At 42.5% G+C, this 26,536-nt stretch overlaps 1 protein-coding gene and 2 long non-coding RNA genes across 4 annotated transcripts in view; 1 reads left to right on the top strand and 2 right to left on the bottom strand.

The window, feature by feature from the left end:
• cplane1 (ciliogenesis and planar polarity effector 1) overlaps window positions 1-26,536 on the top strand; it is a 56,828-nt gene that overhangs the window by 15,666 nt on the left and 14,626 nt on the right. The window contains exons 17-36 of the mRNA XM_088355515.1: window positions 15-136; window positions 1,296-1,513; window positions 1,578-1,742; window positions 2,698-2,839; window positions 4,399-4,496; window positions 4,564-4,713; window positions 4,792-4,903; window positions 6,642-6,888; window positions 8,891-9,850; window positions 12,666-12,817; window positions 12,890-12,972; window positions 13,054-13,100; window positions 14,296-14,551; window positions 16,550-16,834; window positions 19,813-20,298; window positions 21,490-21,665; window positions 21,738-21,801; window positions 23,957-24,011; window positions 24,087-24,242; window positions 24,316-24,479. Of these exons, the coding sequence (XP_088211641.1) occupies window positions 15-136; window positions 1,296-1,513; window positions 1,578-1,742; window positions 2,698-2,839; window positions 4,399-4,496; window positions 4,564-4,713; window positions 4,792-4,903; window positions 6,642-6,888; window positions 8,891-9,850; window positions 12,666-12,817; window positions 12,890-12,972; window positions 13,054-13,100; window positions 14,296-14,551; window positions 16,550-16,834; window positions 19,813-20,298; window positions 21,490-21,665; window positions 21,738-21,801; window positions 23,957-24,011; window positions 24,087-24,242; window positions 24,316-24,479 (4,138 nt within the window). The remainder of the gene's footprint in view (window positions 1-14; window positions 137-1,295; window positions 1,514-1,577; window positions 1,743-2,697; window positions 2,840-4,398; window positions 4,497-4,563; window positions 4,714-4,791; window positions 4,904-6,641; window positions 6,889-8,890; window positions 9,851-12,665; window positions 12,818-12,889; window positions 12,973-13,053; window positions 13,101-14,295; window positions 14,552-16,549; window positions 16,835-19,812; window positions 20,299-21,489; window positions 21,666-21,737; window positions 21,802-23,956; window positions 24,012-24,086; window positions 24,243-24,315; window positions 24,480-26,536) is intronic.
• Window positions 474-5,295, bottom strand: LOC148350124 (uncharacterized). Its single transcript, XR_015853008.1, has 5 exons — window positions 4,557-5,295; window positions 4,400-4,479; window positions 3,959-3,996; window positions 2,719-2,825; window positions 474-1,730 (listed from the first exon to the last, which is right to left on the bottom strand). It is a non-coding gene; the product is annotated as an uncharacterized LOC148350124 (long non-coding RNA).
• LOC148350123 (uncharacterized) lies at window positions 5,344-19,842 on the bottom strand. Of its 2 annotated transcripts, XR_015853010.1 has the most exons (6): window positions 19,543-19,842; window positions 9,646-9,747; window positions 9,134-9,566; window positions 8,959-9,044; window positions 6,352-6,757; window positions 5,344-6,281 (listed from the first exon to the last, which is right to left on the bottom strand). It is a non-coding gene; the product is annotated as an uncharacterized LOC148350123 (long non-coding RNA). The 2 variants fall into 2 exon arrangements; XR_015853009.1 differs by having other exon boundaries at window positions 5,344-6,757.

Below are 26,536 nucleotides of genomic sequence, written 5' to 3'. Positions count from 1 at the left end.
TCTGTTCTTTTCAGGCTTGACAAGCAAGAGTTTCACCTTCCAAAAGATTTACTCCCTGAAAGCATTTTTCAGGGACAGCTGCGGTCTCTTTTCGACAATAACCGCGGGGAGCAAAACAATAACTCAATATTAACAGGTTTGTGTACGTCATTAAACTGCTGCTTCAGGGGTCACAAGGGTGGTGCTTGTGGGCACTAGAAAACCCTGGTTAGCTCGAAGAACCTGTCCTAAAAAGAGCTCCCCAGTGATTGGCCATTGTTGTTTTTTTCTATTGGGGGAGTTTGTTTGTGTTTGTGGCTTTTTTTGTTTAAGCACACCACAAAAACAACATTTATTATTAACAAAAATAAACAATTTGCACAAAAAACAGCTGCACAACACAATAATACAATACTTAAACTTGTCCCCAAAGGGATTACGCTGAAGCCAAACTTGAAAATAGTAAAAACAGTAATCAGAATTTATAACAGAACAACACTTTAAAATAAAGTTTATTATAAATCTACTTATAACGTTCATTGCATGTATATGACATCGCTGTTTTCCATCTGCAATCAGTATGCACCCGTATTTACTCATCTTCATTCATGCAATATTTGCGTTGCGTCGTCTGCTACAAGCCACGTAAACTCTATCCACGATGCTTTTAATATAGGTTTACGTTTTGTTGCGTCATCCATTTTTCTTAGCTTCTTTTGAATCTTTCTTCTGGGGCTGAGGTTTTGCCTTGATTCCTAACCACTTATCCATTTTCCTTGCGTTCTCTGTGCCTCTACTTTGGAAAATGATATGCAAATGCACGACCTTATAACGCTCAGGAAAGTTCGGAAGCACGAAGTTATTCGATGCAGGCTTCTGATTGGCTGCCGAGTATGCAAATTGCTAAATGAACCAAAATTCCGAAATTTCCAAACGGAACGAAGATTTCGAAATCGGAATAAAGCAAACGTTTGATTTGAAATAAATAAATAAAAACAAAAGATTTTTTTTTCTTTCTTGAAAAAGTTGTCGCCCAACATAAAAGATGCACGCCCCGGGTGTCCGGGCAGACATTATTTCAGGCACTGTTATAACCTAGTAATAACACAGTAACAACATAGTAATAACGTGATAACAATTATTTTGGAAAACTAAATGAAACTAGTAGCCATAAGGACTAATCAGAATCAGAGTAGCTCTAATCTTAAATTATTAATCTTTTGAATCAGAAGAAGCCTAAGCGTTCACTGCTGTATCAGTAACAGCCAGGAAACGCCCAGGCCTACCATCATGTAAATGTGTGTTTTTTCAACCAGACCCTGTGGAGGTCGAAGATTTGGATGCCTTACAGTTGTCCGCTCAGGAGATCCTTAAAGCCTCTGTCATTGCCGGCGTGGACGTTTTAACGTCACAACTGACTTCCCTACTGGATTCCGCTAAAGACCTGTGCTCAGGCCTGTCTGCTTTTGTGCACAATGGACTGTATTTGCCGTCACCGCCTTTGTATTGTCCTCAGCCTTCTCCCAACACTCAAGTACGCAACACAAACTCGACTTTCATATAGTGCAGGACATAAAAACTTGGGTGCATCCATTCAGGATCCTGTGGGGACGCTGGGGCAGCTCGCCGAAGTGGAGTCACGCCACAAAGTGTCGGAAGTTCTGCAGCGGATCCTGCTGCTCCTTAGATCTGCCCGTTGCTGCCACTCCGCTGCTCAGTGGTACATCGGCAACCTGCGGCGGGCACGTCACCTGTTACACAAGGTGAGAAATCAAGCTTTGATTTAGGGTATTCAAGTTTATCAGCAGCTCCGTGTTATTTTGTTCTTTTTGTGATTTATTGTTTTAATTGTCTGCTTCTATCTTCGGTGTTTTTGATCCCGTCTGACAACTACACTTTGGATTACTTTCTATCCTATCGTTATGGGTTTTAACGCACAAAAATGCGTTTATTCGAGGAATCAACTCCTTGCCCTGAAGAATTCTCGTGCCGGCGTGAGGGGGGGGCCCTATCGTCGATGCAGAGCCGAAGCTAAGGTGAAGGCTAAGCGGCTAGCAGCGTTATAAGCCCTCGGTACCGTCCGTAATCATGGTAAATGTGAACTCTCTACCAATTAAGACCGACAAACTGGCTGTGCTGGTGAAAAACATCAAAGCGCACAGGGAGTGCAGTCTGCTGTGTTTTACGGAAACATGGCTCATGTCTAGCATCCCGGACGTTAACGTGGAGCTACCCGGAGCTACCTGGCTTCAGCGCTGTTAGGGCAGATAGAGACACAAAAGCCTGCAGGAAGCGGAGAGGAGGTGGACTCGCTATCTACGTGAACACGAGGTGGTGTAACCCTGGGCACAGAGATTTCCATCTGCTGCAGGGACGTTGAACTTTTGGCCTAGCGTGTGACGTCATCCACTCCGCTGTTGCTAAACTACAACACAGCACCCCGAGCCCATCCTGTTAATCTGTTAATAAACAACAAAAGGATACTGCTGGAAATGTGAATTTCCCTACGCGCATGTTAGGTTAACTGGCCGGTCCAAATTGTCCCTAAGTGTGAATGAGCGAGTGAATTGTCTGTCCCTGTGTGGGCTCCAGCACCCCCGTGACCCTACTGAGGATAAGCGGTGCAGATAATGGATGGATAATGGAAGTATTTTACACCATTAGTGGTTTCTATCTAGTACACACTGGGGTTTTCACTAAAACTGTAATGATTTTTAGATCAAGACCAAATATGCTTACCCGTCGTACCCCAAAGAAGAAAAGGGTTTCCCTGAGGGCCTGATGAAGTTTGCCGGCCATGGTGGGTTCTTTGGACGGAGCCACAGAAAATATCTGGATCCTGATTCCTGCCAAACGATTGGTAAGATATCATTAGGGGTTTTTTTTTTTTCTTAACAATAGTGTTTGCAATAAAATATATTTTATCATAAAGAAGTGCTTCGTTTTCAACTGACTCATTTACGGCTGCCCAAAGTAGAGTAAAACATTTTCGAGTTGTTGCTCCTTCTTTGCACCAAACTTAAGATTTTTACATTCGTTTTTGCTCAGCCTAACATGATTGAAATGTTTAATCACAACATTAAACGTTCAGTGTATTTGTCTTACTTTGGTGGGAATGTAATTAGTGCTGCAACAACAAATCGATTAAAATCGATGTTTAAAAGCATTGATTAAAAGCGTTGGTAACTTAATCAGATCATCGATTTGTTGTATCAAGTCAATTGACAAACACTTATATTTTTTAAAATTGTTTTATGTCATAGAATATTGGTTTTGTGCACTATCGTCTATCCTTCCAAAACTTCCATATTTGAATAAATAGGAGGGACATTAGAAATCCGATTCAGTATCGGTCCCGTCCTGTCCGGTATCTTGCTCCGATATCTGGTATCGATCCCGTCTGTCCCGTCCTGTCCGGTATCTTGCTCATGTATCCAGTATCCGGTATCGATCCCGTCTATCCTGTCCTGTCCACTATCTTGCTCATGTAACCAGTATCCGGTATCGATCCCATCCGTCCCGTCCTGTCCGGTATCTTGCTGTTGTATCCAGTATCCAGTATCAGTCCCGTCCTGTCCGGTTTCTTGCTCCAGTATCAGTCCCATCCTGTCCGGTATCTTGTTCCAGTATCTGGCATCGATCCCGTGTGTCTCGTCTTGTCCGGTATCTTGCTCATGAAATCCGATTCATCGATTAATAAAAAAGAATAATCGACCGATGTTATTATGTTGTTACTATGTTACTATCATGTTATTACCAGGTTGTATTATTAGAAGACGGCTCACTGAGCGATTATAGGCAAATTTAAGAAATAATTCACCCACCACGGTGTTGACCTGATTTAAGGGGTTTCTTATCTTTATAAATATTGACAAATGTTAGTTACAAAAGAGAAACTGTGAGGATTTGGAATATTTCTTATCCAAAAGGCAGATGCTCATTAAATGAACTTATACGGGGTTTTCTAGATACTGCTTACTTTTTGATCACTAACTCATTTCATTTTCCTCTTTAAGCCTCAGGGATCAGAATTTTCCGCGGATCCGCGGATTTCCGCTGTTTTTGAACCCCAAAGGCATTCCGACTTTTTCACTTTTTCTCTTGCGTAGCAAACAAATTCAAAATCCGACTGTCTCACTCTTTCCTTTATTGCTCTGGCGCACCCTGGCGGCCGTTAGAAAAATTGGCCGCATTGTCGCACAAGCTGCAGGGACTGAACTGCATTTGAACTTATCTTGCAGTATTTACAAAAAAATCAGTTATGTGGGCAAATTATTTTAATTTTCTAAAAATGTTACTTAAATGATAATTATAAGCATGGTTTTGGACAAGTAAATTGCCTAAAACCTACGCCATGGTTTATTCCTGGACGCTGGCTATTTCAGCTGAAAATGAAAATCTCCATTCTGATCCCTGAAGCCTGTTTTAGAGAGCTGTGCGCTTTATGCTGGATGCTTCATGTCAGGGATCAGCTTTCCGCTGCCTGCAGAAGATTTCAGGCTTCCAGGATGCAGCAGGTACCACAGTCATGTTAGATTTTGAGTTATCATATTTTGAACATGGTGTTTTTTTTTTACCTTAAAGACTCCTGATATTTCACGAGTGACTTCCTCATGCATGGACGCTCTTCTGTGGGCTCACCGCTTACTGCATTTCTCTCACTTCCTTAACGCCGAGGAAATCCTACAGGACCTCCTGCTCAGCCTGTTGGCTGAATTGCCGCCAGTTCCTTTGGTGAAACGTTATTTTCAGACGAGGCAAAAAAATAAAGGCGATGAATTAACGGATATATTTGTTGCTTTTCCTCCCTAGGTGGCAGACACGCTGGTACTTGCCTTCCCGGAGAAGGAACAATCCGTCAGAGTCTCCCTGAGGGAGAAATATAACTCACTGATGCAGAGCTTGACGGAATGCAACATTTTAGGTACGTCATCTTGTCAACAGAATTTTCTAGTGATGTACAAATTGTACTATTTTATTGGTTCATGCTCAAAATCAGAGCTTAATGAAATTCCCTATTAAAATTAATGACCACAACCGTCACGGTTGCCTATTGCCCTCACTTGGGCCCGCTCGTTTGGCGCCAGCTGTTGCTCATTGCCTGATTGGTTCCCCTCCTATTTAAACTCAGTGCTATCATTCACTCCTGGTCAGTCCGCCAATGAACATCTGCACTTGCAAGACGTGTATTTTGGCCCTGTCCGGTATCTTGCTTGTGTATCCAGTATCCGGTATCGATCCCGTCTGTCCCGTCCTGTCTGTTATATTGCTTGTGTATTCAGTATCTAGTATCGATCCCGTCTGTCCCATCCTGTCCGGTATCATGATCGTGTATCAAAAATCCGGTATCGATCCCGTCTGTCCTGTCCGGTATCTTGCTCTTGTAACCAGTATCCGGTATCGATCTCGTCTGTCCCGTCCTGTACGGTATCTTGCTGTTGTATCCGGTATCGATCCCATCTGTCCCGTCCTGTCCGGTATCTTGCTCTGGTATTTGGTATCGATCCCGTCTGTCCCGTCCTGTCCGGTATCTTGCTCGTGTATCCAGTATCCAATATGGATCCCGTCTGTCCCGTCCTGTCCAGTATCTTGCTCCGGTATTAGTCCCTTCCTGTCCGGTATCTTGCTCCGGTATCTGGTATCGATCCCGTCTGTTCCGTCCTGTCAGGTATCTTGCTTGTGTATCCAGTATCCGGTATCAATTCAGTCTATCCTGTCCTGTTCGGTATCTTGCTCGTGTAACCAGTATCCGGTATCGATCCCATCCGTCCCGTCCTGTCCGGTATCTTGCTGTTGTATCCAGTATCCAGTGTCAGTCCCGTCCTGTCCGATATCTTGCTGTTGTATGTTTTATGGATCCCGTCTGTCCCATCCGGTATCTTGCTCCGGTATCGGTCCCGTCCTGTCCGGTATCTTGCTCTGATATCTGGTATCGATCCCGTCTGTCCCGTCCTGTCCGGTATATTGCTCGTGTATCCAGTATCCGGTATCGATCCCGTCTATCCTGTCCTGTCCACTATCTTGCTTATGTAACCAGTATCCGGTATCGATCCCATCCGTCCCGTCCTGTCCGGTATCTTGCTGTTGTATCCAGTATCCAGTATCAGTCCCGTCCTGTCCGGTATCTTGCTCCAGTATCCAGTATCAGTCCCGTCCTGTCCGGTATCTTGTTCCAGTATCTGGCATCGATCCCGTGTGTCTCGTCTTGTCCGGTATCTTGCCCGTGTACCCAGTATTAAGTATCGATCCCGTCTGTCCTGTCTGGTTTCGATCTCGACTGCCCTGTTGTGTCACTGTCTATTCTAAGTAAAGGGAACGAGGTCAATGACAAAATGAATGCGCCTTAACAGAGACAGACAGACGCATACGTACGTGTCATGGATTTAAGTAACTGTCTCAACGTAGCCTGATATAGCTGAGTAAGAGTACAGTTTCTTCTTCCCAAATCTTCTCAAGTAAAAGTAAACAGTAAAATGATATGAAAATACTCCTAGAAATACAAAATGGAGCAAATTTAACCCGTTACCTCCCAGCTTTGGATTCAGGCAACGTCCACTCTTTTCTCCACCTACTAATCAACCCAATAACAAAACCCGACAAAATAGCCGACATGTGTTAAAAAAAGAAGAAGAACAAAAACAGGGTTGTTTTCTATCTTCTAGACGAGGACACAGAAGCTGGCGGTAAGTCTATGAAGACCCTGATCCAAGAAAAATTGCGGCTGAGGAGAAAACACCTGGCGCGCCTGCTTCGGCACCTCGCGCCTGTGGATCTTCAGCTGTGGGAGAAAGACGAGGACGAAGATGAGAGAGACAAAGCTGAGACCAATTCCACCAACTGCCCTGATGGAGGAAGGCCACAGAAGACCGACAGCGTCTCGTCCAAACGTTATGTCTCGTTCGTACCCAGGTGCACAACACATATATTGGAATTAAGTCGGATGACAAGGAAGCATCCGCGGTGCAAAATTGGGAGTCCTTGATTTATAACATGTCTTAATCGCCCGCCAAGGGTTTGAATCTGGCTGCGTGACAACGCCGAGAGAAGCGCAAGAGAAGAATGAGCTGCAGTTTTAAATATGTTCACCAGATGTCATCAGAAACAGGCACCACTCCCAAAAGCCACCCTCTTTCTCTCTCTTTCCATTTTTCGCTCTGTCTTTATTTCGCTTTCCTATTTTTCTCTATTTTTCTCTTTCCCTTCTACTTTTCTCGCTCTCCTTTTTCCCTCTCTTTCACTTTCTATTAGGTCTCTCTCAAACTTTTTTCATCTCTATTTTTCTTTTAATTTTCTCTCCATCTTTTTTTCTTGGTCTCTATTTGTTTTGTCTATCACTTTGTCCCTTTTATTTTTCGCTCTTTCTCTATTTTTCACTCTTTTTGTCTCTCTTTTTGTCTCTTTTTTTGTCTGTTTTTGTCTCTCTTTTTGTCTCTCTTTTTGTCTCTCTTTTTGTCTCTGTCTCAATTTATTGTTCCTCTCCTTTCTCTCTTTTCCCATTTCTCTCGGTCTTCTTTCTCTCTTTATCGCTCTCATTTTTCTCACCTTCTCTTGTTTTTCTCCCTTTCTTTCTCACTCATTTTTTCTTTGTCTCTCTCTCTCTATATCTCTTTTCTCCATTGCCATTTCTCTCTTTCTGTCTCTCCCTCTTATTCTCTTTTTATTTCTCACTGTTTCTCTTCTCTCTTCGTCTCTCTTTGTTTGTTTCCATCTCTCTTTCTCCCTTTTTTCCTCCCCCTTCTGTCTATATCCATCCCCTTTTATCCCTCTTCCTTTTTTTCTTTCTTTTTTTCTTTCTTTCTTGCTTTCTTTGTCTTTAATATTGAAAACAAGTGTCAGGTCCTCCAATATCAGAAATTTTTACCTACTGTCATACTAGAAACAAGCATAATCTTGGACTATGTAATGACCTAGCTCATTTTTTGCATCGAAAACAAGAGTAATCTTTTCATGATTGAACTTGTGTCCAGTCTTCGATTCTGAAAATTAGAGGCGTTTGTTTCTATGTTAAAAATGAGCACCCTCTTCTACGTTGGGAACCAGATCATTCTCTTGTTATGCTGAAAACAAACCTGATTTTTATCTATCTTAATAAAAAGCGTAATTTTCTTCAATGGAACTAGATCATTCTTCTTCCATGCTACATCTTCCACTACGCGACGAGTATGTTGAAAACAAGTTCCAGGTTCTTGTACTTTGGAAACTTGTGTCTTCTTCTTTTCTGTAAATAAAAGTCGTCTACTTCTACGTCATGAGCTAACTTACTTTAATCTGAAAACAATCGTGATCTTCCTCTATCCCAACAAAAAGAGTGATGTTCTTTTTCACTAGGAGCTAGCATTATCTTCATCAATGCCAAGTCGCTTCTTTTCTGCCATCACTGTACTCAAGCGTGATCTTCTTCTACCTCTTCGCTACGTATTTACACATACGTTTTGACAGTTAAATACAACAGTGTCATCTATCTATCTATATCTATCTATCTACCTTGGTCATATCCCTCAAGAGGGGTTTCACTCAAGGCTGATACATCAACCTTCCTTTTAGTCATCATCCTTTCCTCCACTCAGTCGCTTTACTTCCACATCCTCTCACATTTAGTGACCCTATAATTAGGGTTTCCGGGACCTTTCGGTCTCCCGCCCCCTTTTCTTTGCCTTGCTGTCTCTTAGGAAGTAGAGATAGAGAGGAGAGGATCCTCAGTCCCCTCGCTCACTCCACTTTAGTCGCCTCTTACGACACGCACCAGACCATGGTGGGAGAATTCTCTCACCTCTCAAGGGGAGAAGTCCCCTCACCACAGGGCAGTGTCATAATTGAACTAATTCAAAAATCAAGGATTCCCAGTATACAATCGTCTCTATTTCTCACCTACTAGTGGTACCATTAACGATTTTCTCTGGCCTTCCAACAGGAAAGTAAAAATTAAATCAAAGAAATCTACTTTTGTGACCAAGAAGGCTGTAGAAGACGAAACGCTACCTTCCCTCCCCAGTCTGGGAACGTGGGAGTTCGAGCTGGAAGACGATGAGTATCTCACCTTCCTGGAGCTTTTCCTCAGCTACATGCTGGAAAAGGACGGAAGCGACAAAGGCGAGCCCCCCTTGCTTAAATCCTTTAGCTCTACCCTCCGAGACCGGGAGTTGCACTCACTCACCTTCGACGTGCTCACCACCGTGCAACGCCGGCAAAGGGACGGCCAGAAACCGGCAGAAAAACAGAGTGGAGCGCTGCTCCCGGTCTTCCGACCCGGATGCTGTCCCGGACCTTCAAGACACGGCACCACCCCAGAATCGAGGACCTCAGCCGCCTTGGATGAAGCTGGGGACTCCAAAACCAACCTAACTTGTTCGGTTCTGTCCGAGCACAGGACAGAGAGGCAAATGAGCTTATTCGGCTTCCGACGCCAAAGTGGAGGCTCCGTTTCTGACGCTAATCAAAGCTCCTTGGCGTTAGGCTCCTCCCCCACAGTGGACCATGTCGCAGAACTCCAACAGGTCCTGGATCCCGAATTAGAATCCCGGTTCCCAGTGCTAGGCAGGCTGGTGGAGTGGATGTTGCGCTGGGCAGACAAGAGGGTTCTCCTCGGGCTTTACGTCAAAAAGAAAAAGGCAGAGAATGAAGGAACACACAAGGACGGGATCGTCATCCGGGTCAAAACCTCCGCACCGGCGCTGCTCACTTCACTGAGCCTTCTGGAGAGCAGGTTCGCGCATCAGCTTGACCCGAGCCTCCTGGAAACACGTCGGACCAGGGACCTGGTGTTGCAACCTGAGTTGGACACCGAGATTGAGAGGGACAACAATAATGATGCCAAATGTCCAAATGCTGAGGCTAGTCAGGACCACGAGATGGAACACGAAGAACTGTCAATGTAAGTATTTTTTATGTCTTTGTACACTGCTGCCACACATAGTGAACATTTCAAGATAGACAGGTAAAAAAACTAACACAATATGGGTAAAAAGTAGACCTATCAACTTTGAGTTATATATATTGGACGAATAATGCTAAAAATTGGGCTGTTTAGTATAAAACAACCTCCTAAAATAGTTAATGTCACGGGATGGAAGGGGTGACCGGACCAGAACGGAGGCAGGAAGGGAGAACTCAATTGCGTACGATCAAAGCTTTTATTTACCAAAATAAAAGTTGTCCAAAAACTCCGGGACAAAACAGAACAAAAACATTCTTACACTCAGAATGGTCAGGTACAGGTTTCCTCCGATTTAAACTAAACAGGACAAGGCATAACAGAACCGAAAAGGTGTAATGAGCCAACACCCGCAATACCCACAACCCCACCTTAAATAGCAGCCACGCAATTAGCTGATCTGCTTCAGCTGGTGCCCAGGGGGCGGGGCAGACCAGTCGCCACGGCGACCATGACAAGTTAATGTGTTTAAAATAACTTAATGAGTCCATGATTAAAAAAAAACCCACAATTGTTTTTTTTTTTTGACAAATATCACCCAAAATTGCCCTAACTCATATCCATCCATCCAATCATTATCTGCACTGCTTATCCTCAGTAGGGTCGCGGGGCTGCTGGAGCCCATCCCAGCTATCTTGGACACCCTGAACTGGTTGCCAGTCAATCGCAGGGCACACAGAGACAGCCAAATTACTCAGTCATTCACACCTAGGGACAATTCGATCCGGCCCATTAACCTGACATGCATGTTTTTGGAATGTGGGAGGAAACCGGAGTGCCCGGAGGAAACCCACGCAAGCACGGCGAGAACATGCAAATTCCACACAGGAAGGTTTTATCTCTCGACCTCAGAACTGTGCCGCACACGTGCTGCCCTGCCCTACCTCATCTATTCAAAAATGGAAACGTTATTTTCAATCTGATGAAATAAATAAAAAATCCCCACATTTTTAACAGTCCCCCCAAATTGAGTAATTTTGTTAGAAACAACCCACAACATTGGGTGACCTGGGACAAAGCAGACCTAAAAAACACACTTTTACATTTCTTGAACTAACAACCAAAAAACAAAAACAAAAAAAAACAGGAATCATTTTGTTTAAGAGAAAAATGTGGTATTTTTTCCTCAAAAAATAATACAATGGATAAAAAGATACATTTTCAACCATAATTTCTTATATACAGTGCCAAAAAGTCATTTTTGTTCCGATTCTGTTTGCAAAAAATATCAATATATTTTCAAGAATAGAATTTTGCAGAAAATGATAGTGTGATTTTCAAATTCAAAATAATAAAATTCCACATTTCCATTGTCCAAGAAAAGCTGCACAGTGGATAAAAATGGCCACTAAACGAAATAATTTTTTAAAGGTAGTCTAAAAAAAAGGGGTCTACAACGTGGTCCCCATGCCAAGAAGCCCCCTTCAGAAAACCTTGGTAAGCCTGGGGACAGGTTCTGCAAACAGCTTACTTTTGATGGGTCGATATCATTTGTAGTAAATTTGATTTTTCATTGACATAATGTTTTATTGGTTGACTCAACTCCTAATAATTGCAACCTGGTCATATCATAGTATCAACGAAGTAATAACTGTCATGATTACTGATGTGATTCACCTGTGCCCGCTCATTTGGCGCCAATCGCCGCGGGTTCTGATTGGCTTCCTGTCACTATTTGAACCCAGTCCTGTCAATCCCCTGTTGTCAGTCCGTCTGCAAACCTCTGTGTATACAAGGCTAGCCTTTTTTTACCTTGACTCCCACCTGTCCCGTTTTTTGCTCCCGTTTGTCTCCGACTACGACCTGCTTTGATCCCCACCACAACTGCTCTCCTGTCCCCGCTTACGACCCATTTTTGATCCCGACTAAGTCTACTCTCCTGTCCTGGCTTACGACTCGTTTCCGATCCCGACCACGTTTTTGCTCTCCTGTCCCGGCTATCGACCCGTTTCTGTCCCTGACACTGCCATCGCCCGCTACAGAAGATCCACTTCCATATTCGATGACAATCCGATTGCGAGAGCGACTTGCTTCCCGCGTCTAACGAGCAACGGATCGCGGGCGCTGCCCTTCCTCTCTCTAACTCAATAAACTCGTGAGAAACGTTACGCGATTGGGTCCTGTTTTGTAGGGGAAAATGCAGGTTCGATAATCTTTTAAGTCTTCTCTTACGTGATTTAATCAAGTACACGGAGGCTTGCCATGAGGGGGAGCTCTTTATTTCGTCATCCCAAAGAACTCAGAGAACTCCAGACATAACAATGCTTTTATAGCTTCAATTTGAGTACAACCCAAGAGGCGGCGGAGATCTGACGTAACAACAAGGAAGACGCTGTCGTACCCTTATTAGGACATGTTGTTCGCCTCAGTTTGCTCAGAGGGACCTTGCAGGTCTCATGCCCTTTTAGGGAAACTCAACTGTCTTGCCAAGGACCTTCTCGAAATGATGTCAACATTCCCTCACAACTGTAAGCAAGTCTTTCTACATTTCTAAATGTATGCAAATACAAATGCAAGTCTATTTTCCACAACAGTTTCCGTTCGGGTCCTAACAAATAAGTAATTCTCTAAATGTATTTCAAAATGGTAGCCCACTGCGCCAATCAGTAACAAAAAGTATCCATCAGTGTCAAAAAGGGTGGTCACCTCTGATCTAAAACGACCCAGAACAAATTGAGCCAAGTAGTGGATTGGTCCATTTTTGACCAATTTCAGGTAATTTCTACTTAAATACGAACATTCTGTATCCTTGTAGTTCCTCTCACGTTGAAGAACCAGAGGAGCCGGAGCGTTCCCCGTCTCCTCGACCCGACGATCCTGCCCAACTCCACCCAAGCACTCAGATCCCAAACCCAGCTTTACAGAGACCTTGTTTTGACGATCTGGATGTCACACCCGAAAAAGAAGGCACGGTGTCTCGATTATCCGGAATAACAGCTGTAATCAATCACACTTACATGTTTTTTTTTTTAAACACAGGCAAAAGCAGTGACGACCGCACCGAGCTGTCATCATCTCTATCCATCGGGATGGCGTCAGAAAATTTCTACTCGCCTCAAGCGGTTAATATCCATCTTTCTCTGAAGTTGCTATTTGGTGCACCGTGCAGATTTGCTTTATTATTAATAACAATCTTATTTTAGAGTTTAAAGCTTGATGAACTGATGGGCACGTCCGTCTCTTCATCCCTGTAAGTTTTCACTTTTTCTGCTTTTTACATTTGAAAACGTAAAAGTGCTGTCAGGAATTTGGACATTTTCTACTCGCGGACACCATCTTCTGGTTTAGGTCATCATTGAAGCCTCTGTCAGGCTGCTTTTGTGAACCGTGCACTCATTACATACACTCTTCTTTTGTCACGTTTTGAGGCTTTGGGTTGGAGTGTGGACTGTATTTGAAACAGTCCTTTTCTTACTTTCACCATTTTCATGCTACACGAACAGAAAACCACGAGGACGAGCATGAAAACACTCTCCACCCAACTGCTCTCCCTCGGACAGCTCTGATAAGAGTAACATAAACGCAGATAGGCGGTGGAATATAGTTATAAAGTCTCTTTGAACTCAGTTGGGCATTGTTAACGCCTGCTTAATGGAAAAAAAAAATCTAAATTCAACTTTTTAAGGACAACCTCAAACGACGCACCCTACCTTTAAGACACTGTGTGCCAATAACGGTTGTCCATGTAAAAAAATCAATTTTTGGCTATATACGTAGAATTATTTTTCCTTTTAGTGCCATTAACGACTGTAGTTGTCAAATCTCTTCAGCAGTCTCTCGGGATACGGTCTCCCCACCTTTCCAAGTTTTCCATTTACGAAGTTGAATAAAATGTTTTTTTAGCCCTTTGTGACAGTATTTCCCCACTTTACGACATCAAAATCAAATTATTTTGCACAAAATTTGCGGCGTTCTTGCGTACATGTTGTTCAAAATGCCCGTTTGCTAATGTTCGATGTCATAAAAGATACTGGTCTAGTATTGGTTTGTGTCACAAACTCATGAGGATGCCATTATGCTGTTGGCTTAACTCCCTCCCACAATGCCTTTCTTTCTATAGATTACGATCCCAATCAGCTACATAAAGACTTTGCGAGTCGGCAATACAATACTGTAAATTTGTACTGTATGTTTTCACTTCGGGTGCCAAGGATTGTAGTGATGCTAAAGGGAAAAGTAAAAATGTAATAACCATGAAAACAAAGCTTGTGGTTATCAAGAAATATGAAGAAGGCCCACGCATCATTCCCTTTCCCAAGGAATATGGTAGTAATTCATTTTTTTTACAATTTTTATCTCCGACAACCTCTTCATTCACCCACTATTGCATCAACTTTACACTTTTTGACTTCAATAATATGTTTTTTCTGTCATTGATCTTCCAGTCAGGCCGAAAGCCACCCAGCGACGGATGCACAAAGAGGACCCATGCCACCAACTGCGTCCGCCCAACCTCAACCGGCACCCCCCACGGAGCTCCCCCATTCTAGAGCGACTCCGCATCCTAACAATACACCAGTGGACCACGGCATGTTTCAACCTCAAGGATCCATGGATCCTTTTGGTCCCGGCCAGGCAGCCACCCCTCAGACTGTGCCAATGAGACAGCGTTTGGGTGAAGATCTGTGCCGACTGGTTCAGGTAAGACACTTCTTAGTTTGGCCTCTAGTCTACACCTTAAAGTTCATCTAGGTCAGATGTGTCCAAAGTCCGGGCCGAGGGCCAGTTACGGCCCCTGATCAAATTCTTACTGGTCTGTGCCCTCTGTCATGAAATTAATAACATCTGGCCCGCCAGTATTGTTGACTGCAATATAAAATATATTTGTAAAAATTAAATAAAAACAGAAACAAATAAATACAATATAATAACCATTTCCCCAGATCATGGCAGTAGCCCTTTGGCCACCATGCCCTTGGCTTTCCGTGAGAAATTTATTTAGCCCAACCCATTCCTGACATGGCCACTGTAAAATAAAAAAAGGAAAGTTGACTGTGATTCCCACAGCTTCTAGGACAAATGGAAATTGGAGTATTTTTTCACCAAAATCGAAAACAACTGCCTCATTAAACTGTGGCTGTTTTCAAAGAATATAATAGCAAGAGGCACTGCCAGACGAAACATGCCGACTACCAAAAAAACAAACAAACTGGAAACAAACGCTGTGAAACAGTGAAGCAACTGGAAGCATTGGCACAGCAGCGCTTTTTCACAAGACCTTGCAAGTCAAATAAAATTGCTACAAAGGCGAGCTACGAGGTCACGATGCTGATCGCCAGGCACTGCTAACCTTTCACGAAGGGTGAATTTATTAAAAAGACTGTTCAAAGAATGCTGAATTTTCAGCTGACATAATCTAGCCTGCTTTCTGAAAAGTTTGGACACCCCTGACCCCGGTGGCTGTTTTAAACAAACCTATGAGTGATCAGCCATGGACCCCAAAGGTCAAAAGAGGAATAAAGCTACTCAGAAATCAAACTTAAACTGTATTAATGCCATTGTATTTACTTTACCTTTTCAAAAGGCTGCTATTTTATTTTTACAAATGCATGCTGTGTTTTATTGCACTCTTTGTTGCTCCGATTTTCATGAACCAGAACCAGATCAGGACCCAAACGTGTGACGTTCCCCACACAAGCCTTTCATTTTACGGGAAATGGGGAGTCATGCACGTTAAGCAGCAGTCTGGCGTGAAATGATAGGAAGCCGGAGGCTGACGAGATCGATACCAATTGCCCGAGTTGATATGGGACAGATGGGATCGATACCGGACAGGAAGGGGTTGACAGGATAGATAATGAAACAGGATATCGAAAATAAACAGGACAAAAATAAACGGCAACCAAACTGGAAACCGATATTAACCAGGACAAAAATAAACGGGAATAATACCGGACAAGGAATACCAACAGTAAACAGGACCAAGTCAAACCCATGTCTTGTGGGGCAGAGGTTCGTTGACGGACTGACAAAGGAAAAATGAGAGCACTGAGCTTGAATAGTTGGAAAGCCAATCCCTCAATGAGCCGCAGCTGGCGCCACACGGGCGGGGCCAATTGGGCGCCATGGCAACCGTGACACCGATAAGGGGCAAGTTATGCATGTTGCACTTTGTTGTTGTTTTTCGAAGTATCAGAAAAACAGGCCATCATTAACTGGATTGCTTTATTATATTATTATACATGATTTTAATTTTATCAAAGCAAACTGTAATTTCAGCAGCACGGCGCCGCAGTGGTTAGCGCGTGTGCGGCACAGTTCTAAGGTCTCGGGAACCTCCTGTGTGGGTTCAAATCCAGCTACCGAACTTCCTGTGCGGAGTTTGTATGTTCTCCCCGTGCTTGCGTGGGTTTCCTCCGGGCACTCCGGTTTCCTCCCACTTTCCAAAAACATGCATTTCAGGTGAATTGGCCGGTCCAAATTGTCCCTAGGTGTGAAGTTGTCTGTCCCCGTGTGCCCTGTGATTGGCTGGCAACCAGTTCAGGGTGTCCCCTGCCGACTGCTCGATGATTGCTGGGATGGGCTCCAGCACCCCCGCGACCCTACTGAGGATAAGCGGTGCAGCTAATGAGATGAGATGAGATGGCTCTTTCAACATTTTGGGTTGCGGACTCCTGACCTGGTGGCTTTGTCTTGCAGAACATCAACTACATGAGCCTGATGGATGTTTTGGGAGCTTCCTTTTCAAATCTACAACTTGCCCAGCAGAATTCTTATTTAACTCAATCCTACGCCAACCCAGCCAGCCATTACGTGCCTTCACCTTCCGCGACTACTGTGCCACCTCAGCATCTTTCCCAACCTGCAGTGTCGCAATCCCAAAAGCACCACCCTTGTCCTCACCACCAGGCTCCCATCCCTGGCATACCTCAACCTGATCACATCAGCAATCTCGCTAGTTATGACGTGGGACCGATACATCAGGTATGTTTTTACGTGACACATTCCCAGCTTGGAAGTTTGGGTAAATTCTTTGCCCTGCTTTGCTAATTTATGCATGTCAGTAATTTTTAAACCGAGGAATACATTTGCTAAATTTGAAAAATAGGTGGTCAATTGGACCATCACAATACAAATTTATATATATATATATATATATATATATATATATATATATATATATATATATATATGCCCTGCGATTGGCTGGCAACCAGTTCAGGGTGTCCCCTGCCCGATGATTGCTGGGATGGGCTCCAGCCCCCCCCTCCGCGGCCCTAATAAGGATAAGCGGTACAGCTAATGATATATATATATATATATATATATATATATATAAAACTATATATATATTATCATTAGTTGCACCGCTCCTCTTCAGTAGGGTCGCGGGGGTGCTGGAGCCCCCCGTGCTCCAGCCCCCCCCTGCGGCCCTAATAAGGATAAGCGGTACAGCTAATGATCATTAGCTGCACCGCTCATCCTCAGTAGGGTCGCGGGGGTGCTGGAGCCCATCCCAGCAATCATCGGGCAGTGGGCCGGGACACCCTGAACTGGTTGCCATATAACAAGGCCCAATTTAGTTCAAAAAGCCTTGATATATTTTTTTCACAGTGCCTATCGGCTTTTGTCTCACTTTTATCACTAGCGCATTCGGCTGGAGGAAAGAAGGCGAGAGGGGATGATTTCACGAGCTTGCTCAAGGTTTTCTTTGTTTCTAGGATGAAAATGGTGAAAGTAAGAAAAGGACCGTTCAAATACAGTCTAAATGACAACCCCAAAAAGTTAAAAAAAAGAACAGTTTATTCGAGCGCGTCGAGCACACGCCACACAAGCAGCTTGACAGAAGCTGCCATGATGTTCTGGCGCCACCGAGTAGAACATCTTGAAGTTACGGAGACCACCTTTAATATTGTTGTGTCATTCTATATAGTCTGTCTTGCTGTGAGTAAACAGGTGCCTCATTGTGTTTTCAAGGTTTAGTATCGCTTAATAAGAGGAATTGCGATCATTAATAAGGGGAGTAATTGGCTGAGGTTGACGGGTATGAATGAATCTCCCGTAGGAAACCAGTTTGCTTACTTTAATCATATTATTTCTTATTTGACTTGAAAAAGAAGCTATGAATAGCGTAAAATCAGAAGAAAAATATAGGTATATTATATGCACATTTTTCTGTATATTTCTTTTCCTGTTTAGAGGTAATTGTAGGCGTAAACACTAGCACTCGAAAGTTTTTCAGCGAGTAAACTAAAGTTTGCTTGTATCATTCGTCTTTGTACTAAAAGTCATACAGTAATGTGGGGCATGAAAATATCCCTGGAAATTCACTTATTACGGGTGGTAATTGAACGCACCAATATTAATTTTTAAAAATATATTCATTGGTCAGGAAATTTGTATTTCTTTTACATCGCGGAATCCTTACTTAGTAGTTGTCGCCATGTTTGTCTGTCATCTTACTTCTAGGCCACAGGTGTCAAACAGGCGGCCCGCGGGCCAGATCAGGCCCGCTAAGGGATTGAATCCGGCCCGCGAGACAGCACTCAGAGAAGTGCAAGAGAAAAACAAGCTCCAGGTTGAAATATGTCCACTTGATGTTGCCAAAGCCAGGTCCCTCGAACAAAGACGCTGTACTTGTATTTATTTCTCTCTCTCTCTCCCTCTCTCTTTCTTTTCCACCCCTTTCTCCTACTCTGTCTCTCTCTCTTTTACTCTCTGTGTCTCTCTTTTTCTCTTCCTTTGTTGCTCTTTGTCTCTTTTTCTCTCTGTGTCTTTTAACCTCTTTTGCTCTAACTTCCTTTTTTCCTTGTCTCTCTTTTCTCTTTCTCTCCTCCTACCCTTCGCGCTTTCTTTTCTCATTTCTCTCCTTCTGTCTTTCTATTTCTTTCTTCCTCTCCCTTTCTTTTCCCCCTCTCTCACGACTTTTTATCTTTTGTTTCTCACCTCTCTCTTTTTTTTCCACCCCTTTTCTCCCACTCTGTCTCTGTCTCTTTCACTCTCTGTGTCTTTCTTTTTCTCTTCCTTTGTTGCTCTTTGTCTCTTTTTCTCTCTGTGTCTTTTAACCTCTTTTGCTCTAACTTCCTTTTTTCCTTTTCTCTCTTTTCTCTTTCTCTCTTCCTACCCTTGGCGCTTTCTTTTCTCTTTTCTCTCCTTCTGTCTTTCTATTTCTCTTTGGATTTCTTTCTTCCTCTCCCTTTCTTTTCCCCCTCTCTCACGACTTTTTATCTTTTGTTTCTCACGCTCTCTCCCTCTCTCTCTTTTTCTTTCTTTGTCCCGCCCTTGCTCCTTTTCCCTCCCTCTTTCTCTTATTTCTTTATCTCTTTTTTTCTTTCTCTTTAATCTACTAGTCCGGCCCCCGACAGAATGTTTGTTCTATCGTGTGGCCCCCGAGTTCAAATGAGTTTGACACCCCTGTTCTAGGCTGTGCTCATTTGGCGCTGTTTTTCCTTTGCGTTAGAAAATACAGTGCCATCTAGTGGTCAAATATGACACAATGTTGTACCTTTAAGTGACATGGAAAAAAAAGAATTAACGATCCAGACGCTTTGGGTGCTCAGCATCTCCCAAAGCTCTAAACTTACTTAAATGGATTAAGCTTGAAAATGGCGGAAAACTGTTATTAACACAAATCTGGCTAGATTTTTGTTACCGGTAATTGGAATTGAAAACAATGACTTTTCTTTACTTACCGTTTTAGTTGTATCACGCCTGTTTAATTTGCCCCCTTCATGAACTACGTCAAAATTTGCGCACCTTCCTTTTATAAAGGATGACGCAAAGTGACGCTTTTCGTTTGTTGTTTTCAAGTTTTCCACCACGTCGTTGAATTCGAGCCTCTTTGTCCCGTTTGCTTGCGCATCACTGGATCACTACGTCGATCACTTTATTGTTGCTTCTCTGTAAAATCGATTCAAACGAATGACTCTTTTTGTTTAAATTATTTGTATTTATTTTTACAGGAATTTCGACCCCTGTCCGTGCAAGCGGAGTCATCCAATCTTCCCTTTCAGCAAAGCGCAAAATTAATCCCATCCGGCCAAGGGCTCCTGATCACCTCGAATACCAATACGATTGCGCCCTCTGCCGGCCAAAAGAACACCGACGCGTCGTCTCAAGCTTTGGGCCTCAAGTTACTCCAGCTGCAGGGTGTGAGCCAGAAAGACAAGCAAAAAACGCCAAACGCATCTCCCCCTACGAAAAGACTCTTTCGCTTTAGCCGCAGCGCCCCAGCCGAGCCCCAGACGCGGATTTCTCAGCACAAGCCGGCATCGGAGAGCGCGCACGGCCTTCGTCTGCTCCACTTGCAGCCGAGCACGCAATCAGACTTCAACCTCCCTAAATTGACCTCAACGCCGCTTCCTCACAAGCAATTTTACATCCCTGCAATGCTATTGGAAGAAAGCCCCAAACTCCAGCTTCTTCATATAGAACCCACACCGAAAAGGGTGCGTGTTCTACCGAAGCCTGCTCTAAAAGTGACCGTGATTTCCTTCCAATAACCGGCTTTTGGAGATCAATTCAGATAACTGACAACACACACAAAATGCACACAAAATTTTACAATTGCCTACCTGTCAACAACAGCCCATCCCTCTTTTTTAAGAGTTAATAAACCTTAAAAACACAAAAAAGCATCACAGGAAGCCAGACTATGCAGAAAAAAAAACAAGATAATTTTGGTAAACAAGTTTAATTTATTTACCAAATCAATGCTTCATTGAGGATAACATTTGCTAGTGTATCGTGACAATTTATGTAATTTACAATAACCTTGTGGTCTGCTACGAGTGACTAAGACGATCTAGATTAAAGCTGAAATAGAATAGAATAGAATAGAATAGAATAGAATATACCTTTATTGTCATTGTTACAAAATGGGTTAACATATTGTGACAACGAAATTGGGCATGACACTCCAGTTTTACACATTCACAGTGAGGTATGAGACAAGAAGATAAAGGAACAGAGAAGATAAGGTTATAAAACAAGGGGGATAAGGCTATAGTTATAATTTACATGGTATTTACACAAGAAATGTCGGCATGTGGGATGTTACATACAGTGTTGTCGTGATACCGTTGGTATCGTAAGGGTTGTGCAATATTGCATTTGGTGCAAAGTCATCATAGTGCAAAAAATAGTCAGCATATGCATTGGTGCAAACATAGACAACATAGTGCAGAAAAAAGGAAATGGTCAGACATTGTGCAAGGTGAGCAGTAAACGTAGTGCAGTCGACATGTGCAAGAACATGGGCAAGGCAAGTTTCAATTAAATCTGAAAGATATGAGGGAGCAAGTTCCTGCATGATTTTGTAGTGAGTGACTTCATGCTCATCATCTGATGAAATATTGAATTTTCTTTCCTGTACAAAGATATTTTATGCTGCGGTCAACATTACTGGTGGGCCACATAATATTGATTTTGTGATTGAGGCCGCGGGCCAGTAAGAATGTAATCACGGGCCGTAACTGGCCCTTTGGCTTGACTTTGGGCATGCCTGGGATAGATGGTTTAAAGTTAGAGGCTAGGTTTAGGACCTAGGGTTTGGCATTTACAGGGTTAGAGTTCATTTTGATGATTGTGTTCTAAGTCTGCTAACATTTCTCATTGATTTCTGGCCAAATCTTCTTCAGATGTCCGCGCCAGCACCCAGCTCATCCCAGAAGGCTCGTCTCATCTCCCTGGTGGAGTTGGCCGGTTTAGTAGCGGGCAGACGCAACTCGGAAGAAGCTCGTCTGCAGCTTCTCAGAGTCAACGACTCTGCCGAAGCTCACCGAACCGCAGCTTCGACACCCAACTCCAGCAAGAGGCACGAGACAAAACCTTAGAGTGTACATTTTTGACTCGGGAGATGTATTAATTTGGTTTTGTGTGATTGTAGGCAGAGGAGGAGAGAAGCAGAGAGGATGAAGCTTTCTAATGAGTCACGCAACACAATACAAGAGGTAGATAAAAGAAAAAAAAACATCGTTTTTTTTAGGTGAGGTGCGTCATTTGAGCTGTCCTTTAAAACAGGGTTCGTATGGGTGCTTGAAATCCTTGACAATGTTTGAGTTTTAATGTCAAGTCAAGTCATGTTTATTTGTGACGCCCTTAATCACAAAGAGTCTCAAAGGGCTGCACATACCACAGATTATTGCAAACCACAGACTATTATGACACCATCCCCTGATCTAAAACCTACATGAGGGCAAATAATACACAGATATTGTCAACATAAAATAGAGGTTATTCATATGCTATAGAATAGAAGTGTGTTTTAAGCATAGATTTAAACAGTTCCACTGAGGTTGCAGATGAGATCTCAGGGGGAAGAGCATTCCATAGCACCGGGGCCCAAATGGAGAACGCTCTCGAACCTGCGGATTTCTTCTTGGCTCTTGGGATCACAAGTAGACCAGCGTTTTCAGAGCGAAGGCTCCGGACCGGAACATAGGGGGAGATTAAATCTGAAAGATATGAGGGAGCAAGTTCATGCATGATTTTGTTTGATACCAACAGAACCTTGAAATCACATCTTAAGCTAACAGGGAGCCAATGCAGCTTAGCTAAAATCGGGGTCATGTGATCAAACTTGATCTTGTGATCTTGTCTTAGTTAAAAGCCTCGCTGCAGCATTTTGTACCAGCTGCGGGCTCTTGGTTTGGACTTCCGGAGACCGAAGAGTAGGGCATTACAGTAATCGAGACGGGAGGTAACAAACGCATGAATTATAATCTCTGTTGTTGTGTTTTAAAGTCTGGAAATTGCTTACATTTTGGGTGAAGTGCTTAAAAATGCTTGAAATTGTTGCCAGTGCCACGTTTCTTGGCAGTCTGACTCTACAGACCATGCAATAAATGAAGACAAACTAAAGTAAAGTGCGCAAAAATAACTAGCCTGTTATGGTGACTTGTCATTATGGCGTTGTCATGTAAAGCGTTACCTCCCCCTACTGGTCACACCCAAAAGGACAGCTCTATTTAGAAAATTGACTTCTTTGGCTTAGCTCACTGAGAAGAGGTGGCTCTTTCGACTCCCAAACGGCTCCCCAGATTTTTTTTTTTTTAATGATACATCATCAATTATAATAAAACATTATGCACCAAATGATTTAGTAATTAATAATCTTATATGTTTTGTAGCGGATCTCTATAAATCACATAAAATATAAATAAATCTACAAATCTACAAAAAATTGTACAATACAAAACAATTTTAGATTTTTACACACTGAACAGATTTAAAGTTGAAGAACAAAACAAAATCCCTAGAATTCAAAACAATAAAATACAATTAAAAAATATTAACTCTTCAATGTTATGAATAAATGATAAAATGCAAAAAAAGAACTATTTATAATTCTATTTTAACCAGTTTAGACAAATATCCTCTGAAAAACATGCCAAAAACATGAATTAGAGTAAGTCAAATAAAAAGCAAGAGATCAACAGTCAAGATTGAAAGATTGAACGCACCCTTCTGCGGAGCAATCGATACAATTAAAATGAGTCCAAATTTGTCTTATTTTTCTTTTCATAAATAGAATAGAATAGAGGAGAATAGGTGGAAGAGGAAATGAGGCAAGGTGAAATTATGGGGAATAGAGTAATTTCGAGCGCATGCTCGCAGTTTTGTTAATTCTAGAATGAGATTGGTGATAGTAAGAAAAGGCCAGTTTCAAAAAGATAGATAGATAGTCTGCATTTATATAGCGATTTTCAAGTCACTGAAGACCTCTTAAAGCGCTTTACAATGTGCTTCACACTTACCCATTCACACACACTGATAGTGGCGTCAGGCTCCAACCTGCTTATGGGGGCTTTAAGGGTTCATGTGTCTTGCTCAAGGACACTAATTGTATTGTTAATATTCATAAAATTCTGTGAAATTTGAGCAATTTTGAAGCAGAAAAATCAAAAAATTGTGAAGTTAAATGCAAAAGAACTCTAGCACTGAATAATTAAATATGGCAGTGAACCAGCGATAACTCAAGCGGGAAGTAGCGAGGTGTCTCTGTGTTTCGAATGTCAAGGAAATAATAAGGTAAACCTACAATGACCGTGTGTGTTGAATGATTAAACAATGTCACTTAAGGTTTCATTTATTTCTTTTTTCCAGAAAAAAGAGGAGCCTAAAGAAATCGCCTCTGAGGTCGAAGCTCCCATTGAAATCGGTACGAACAGAATACAACGAGCGTTCTAACTTGAGCTCATCGTCACTAAGCTTTCGTGCTTTCTGCTGTCGTCAGCCGCGCTCCCGGGGCCCTCGGGATCCAACCGCTCTGTGCCGACCTATCCAGCACAGTCAGACACGTCGAGGGCCACATCCGCAGAGCTCCACGCTTTCGCCACCACCTACAAACGACCTCCAGAGTGCTTTGATGCCTTCACAAACACGGAGCCGAGTAATGAGTGATTTGTATTTATTTTTTCACTGTTGTATTGTGGTTCATTTGTGTTTTCTTTATCTTCTTCTAGAATTGTCCCCTATGCTCGTAGACAAAGCTGTGTCTGTTGAAGCCCCGCTTTTAGCTCCCACCTCCACTTGCAAGTTGACAGAAAACCATCTGGAGAAACTGTATAGAGAAGGTCCCACTGAAGAGAAAGATGACACCATGACAGGACAAGACAGGATACCTTTGGTAAGCAGCATGAATGATTCTACATTCTACAAATTAAAATCATTTATGTCATTTTAGATTATGGGCCCAAATAATCCAATTTTAAACGATTTCAATCAGTTTTAACCAATAGACCCCACCTTACACATATTACTATTTTTATTAATTAAAAAAATAAATAATTCAATACAATTAGATTTGAATAATTGTAAAAAAGACATTTTTTCAACAGAATTTTGATATCTTTTTGTTTAAATAAAATATCAAGATGATAAAATAATTTTGATGTATTTTTTTAAATAAATACAGTGGCTTGCGAAACTATTTGGCCCATTTCAGTTTTCAAACATCAAGATATAAAACTAATAATAATAATTTCTTGTGAAGCATCAACAATAAGTGGGACACAATCACAAAGTGGAACACACTTCATTGGATATTCTAAACTTTTTTAACAAACAAAATGTCACGGAGACCGGACCAGAACAGAGGCAGGAAGGGAGAACTCATTCGCGTTAACGATCCGTACTTTTATTTAGTAAAATAAAAGTCGTCCAACACTCAGGGACAAAACAAACAAAAACAGGCTTTACAGGCAAACAGGAACTAAGACCAGGGATTACTCACAAAACAGGTTTTAACTCAAAACGTGCAAACACAGATTTCCTCAAGACAGACAGAACAGAACAATGCAGAACAGAAGACGCAGAACAGAAAATGCAATGAACCAGCACCCGCAATACCCAAAACCCCCCTTAAGAAGCAAACGCGCAAATTAGGCGATCTGCTTCAGCTGGTGCCCAGGGAGCGGGGCCAGCCGGTCGCCACGGCGACCATGCTGGACAAGACATAAAAAACAAAAAAGTGGGTGTGCAAAATGATTCAGCCCTATTGAGTTTATACTTTGTAGCGCCACCTTTTGCTGCGATTACAGCTGCAAGTCGCTTAGGGTATGTCTCATGTTTGAATAAGGTCTTATTTATTTTTGAATAAACAGTAAAACTACTAAGATAAAATTAAATGTGGTGTATGTACCTTTAAAATTACCGTAAATTCTGGACTATAGAGCGCACCTGATTATAAGCCGCACCCACCACATTCCAGGAGGAAAACCGATTTTGTACATAAACAAGCCGCACCTGTATATTAGCCGCTTGCTCCCACATTTAAAAAACGCAATACAAACACGAAATTAACCCATACCCGATACAGTCTAAAACCACAGCCGGCAAAATGAACGGAAAATGATACCGGTACTTAAGATTTAATGCAGATCTGCAGAGTCCGGGTGCCCGTTGAAAGTAATCCAAGGAAAAAAAGTGTATATTTCCAAAGGTAAGGGTGGGAAAAATATATATCCGCTATTGTCGGCCGCATCCACAAACACGTCTCACCTTTACTCCACTTCCCGTCTGCCCGCGTTTGCCCCGCCCCTTCTTTCTCATTTGCTCGTACAAAACATATCAGAATAAGTTTCTAAAATAAATACATTACAAAAATATACAGTTGCAAATACATATTATACATGGTTACACATATTTACAAAGAAAGACGGTACACCGAGAGAGTTTTCAAAGCTTTAATAATAATATTATAACTTTCATCCCAAACCGTGCCTGTGAAGGGTAGCAAAACGCTACTAGCAACACGCTAAAGTAAACAGTAAACAGCTCTGTTAAGAAAACATACCGTACTTGTAGTTAGCCCGGTAAACCTTCCTCAAACCTCCTCCTTATAACTGACTTCATCCAAGTCGTCTTCCTTCAGTATGGGAAAGAGACTTTGTCACAGTCGTCGTGCCACGCTCCCTTATTTAAAAACACGCTAGCATCACGCTCGCAGAGTAAAGTTTGCGTGCGGTAGCTCTGTTTCCTTCTATATCGGACTGCTCGTTATGTGCCTTTCTTTTTGCAATTTGCATGATGAGGATGAGTCTACGCTAAATTAATTTGTGCACAAACTAAGAAGTTGCAGTCTAAATCTTACCTTTTGTACTTGAGCGCCGCTGGCGGCCGTTAGAAAATTACATCAATTGGCCGCATCACTGAATAAGCCGCAGGGTTGAACGTTTGGGAAAA

This window comes from Urocampus carinirostris, chromosome 16 (assembly GCF_059441175.1).
Source record: "Urocampus carinirostris isolate Australia breed hairy pipefish chromosome 16, RoL_Ucar_1.0, whole genome shotgun sequence".
NCBI lineage: Eukaryota > Metazoa > Chordata > Actinopteri > Syngnathiformes > Syngnathidae > Urocampus > Urocampus carinirostris.
This window is presented reverse-complemented; position numbering and strand designations above follow the sequence as displayed.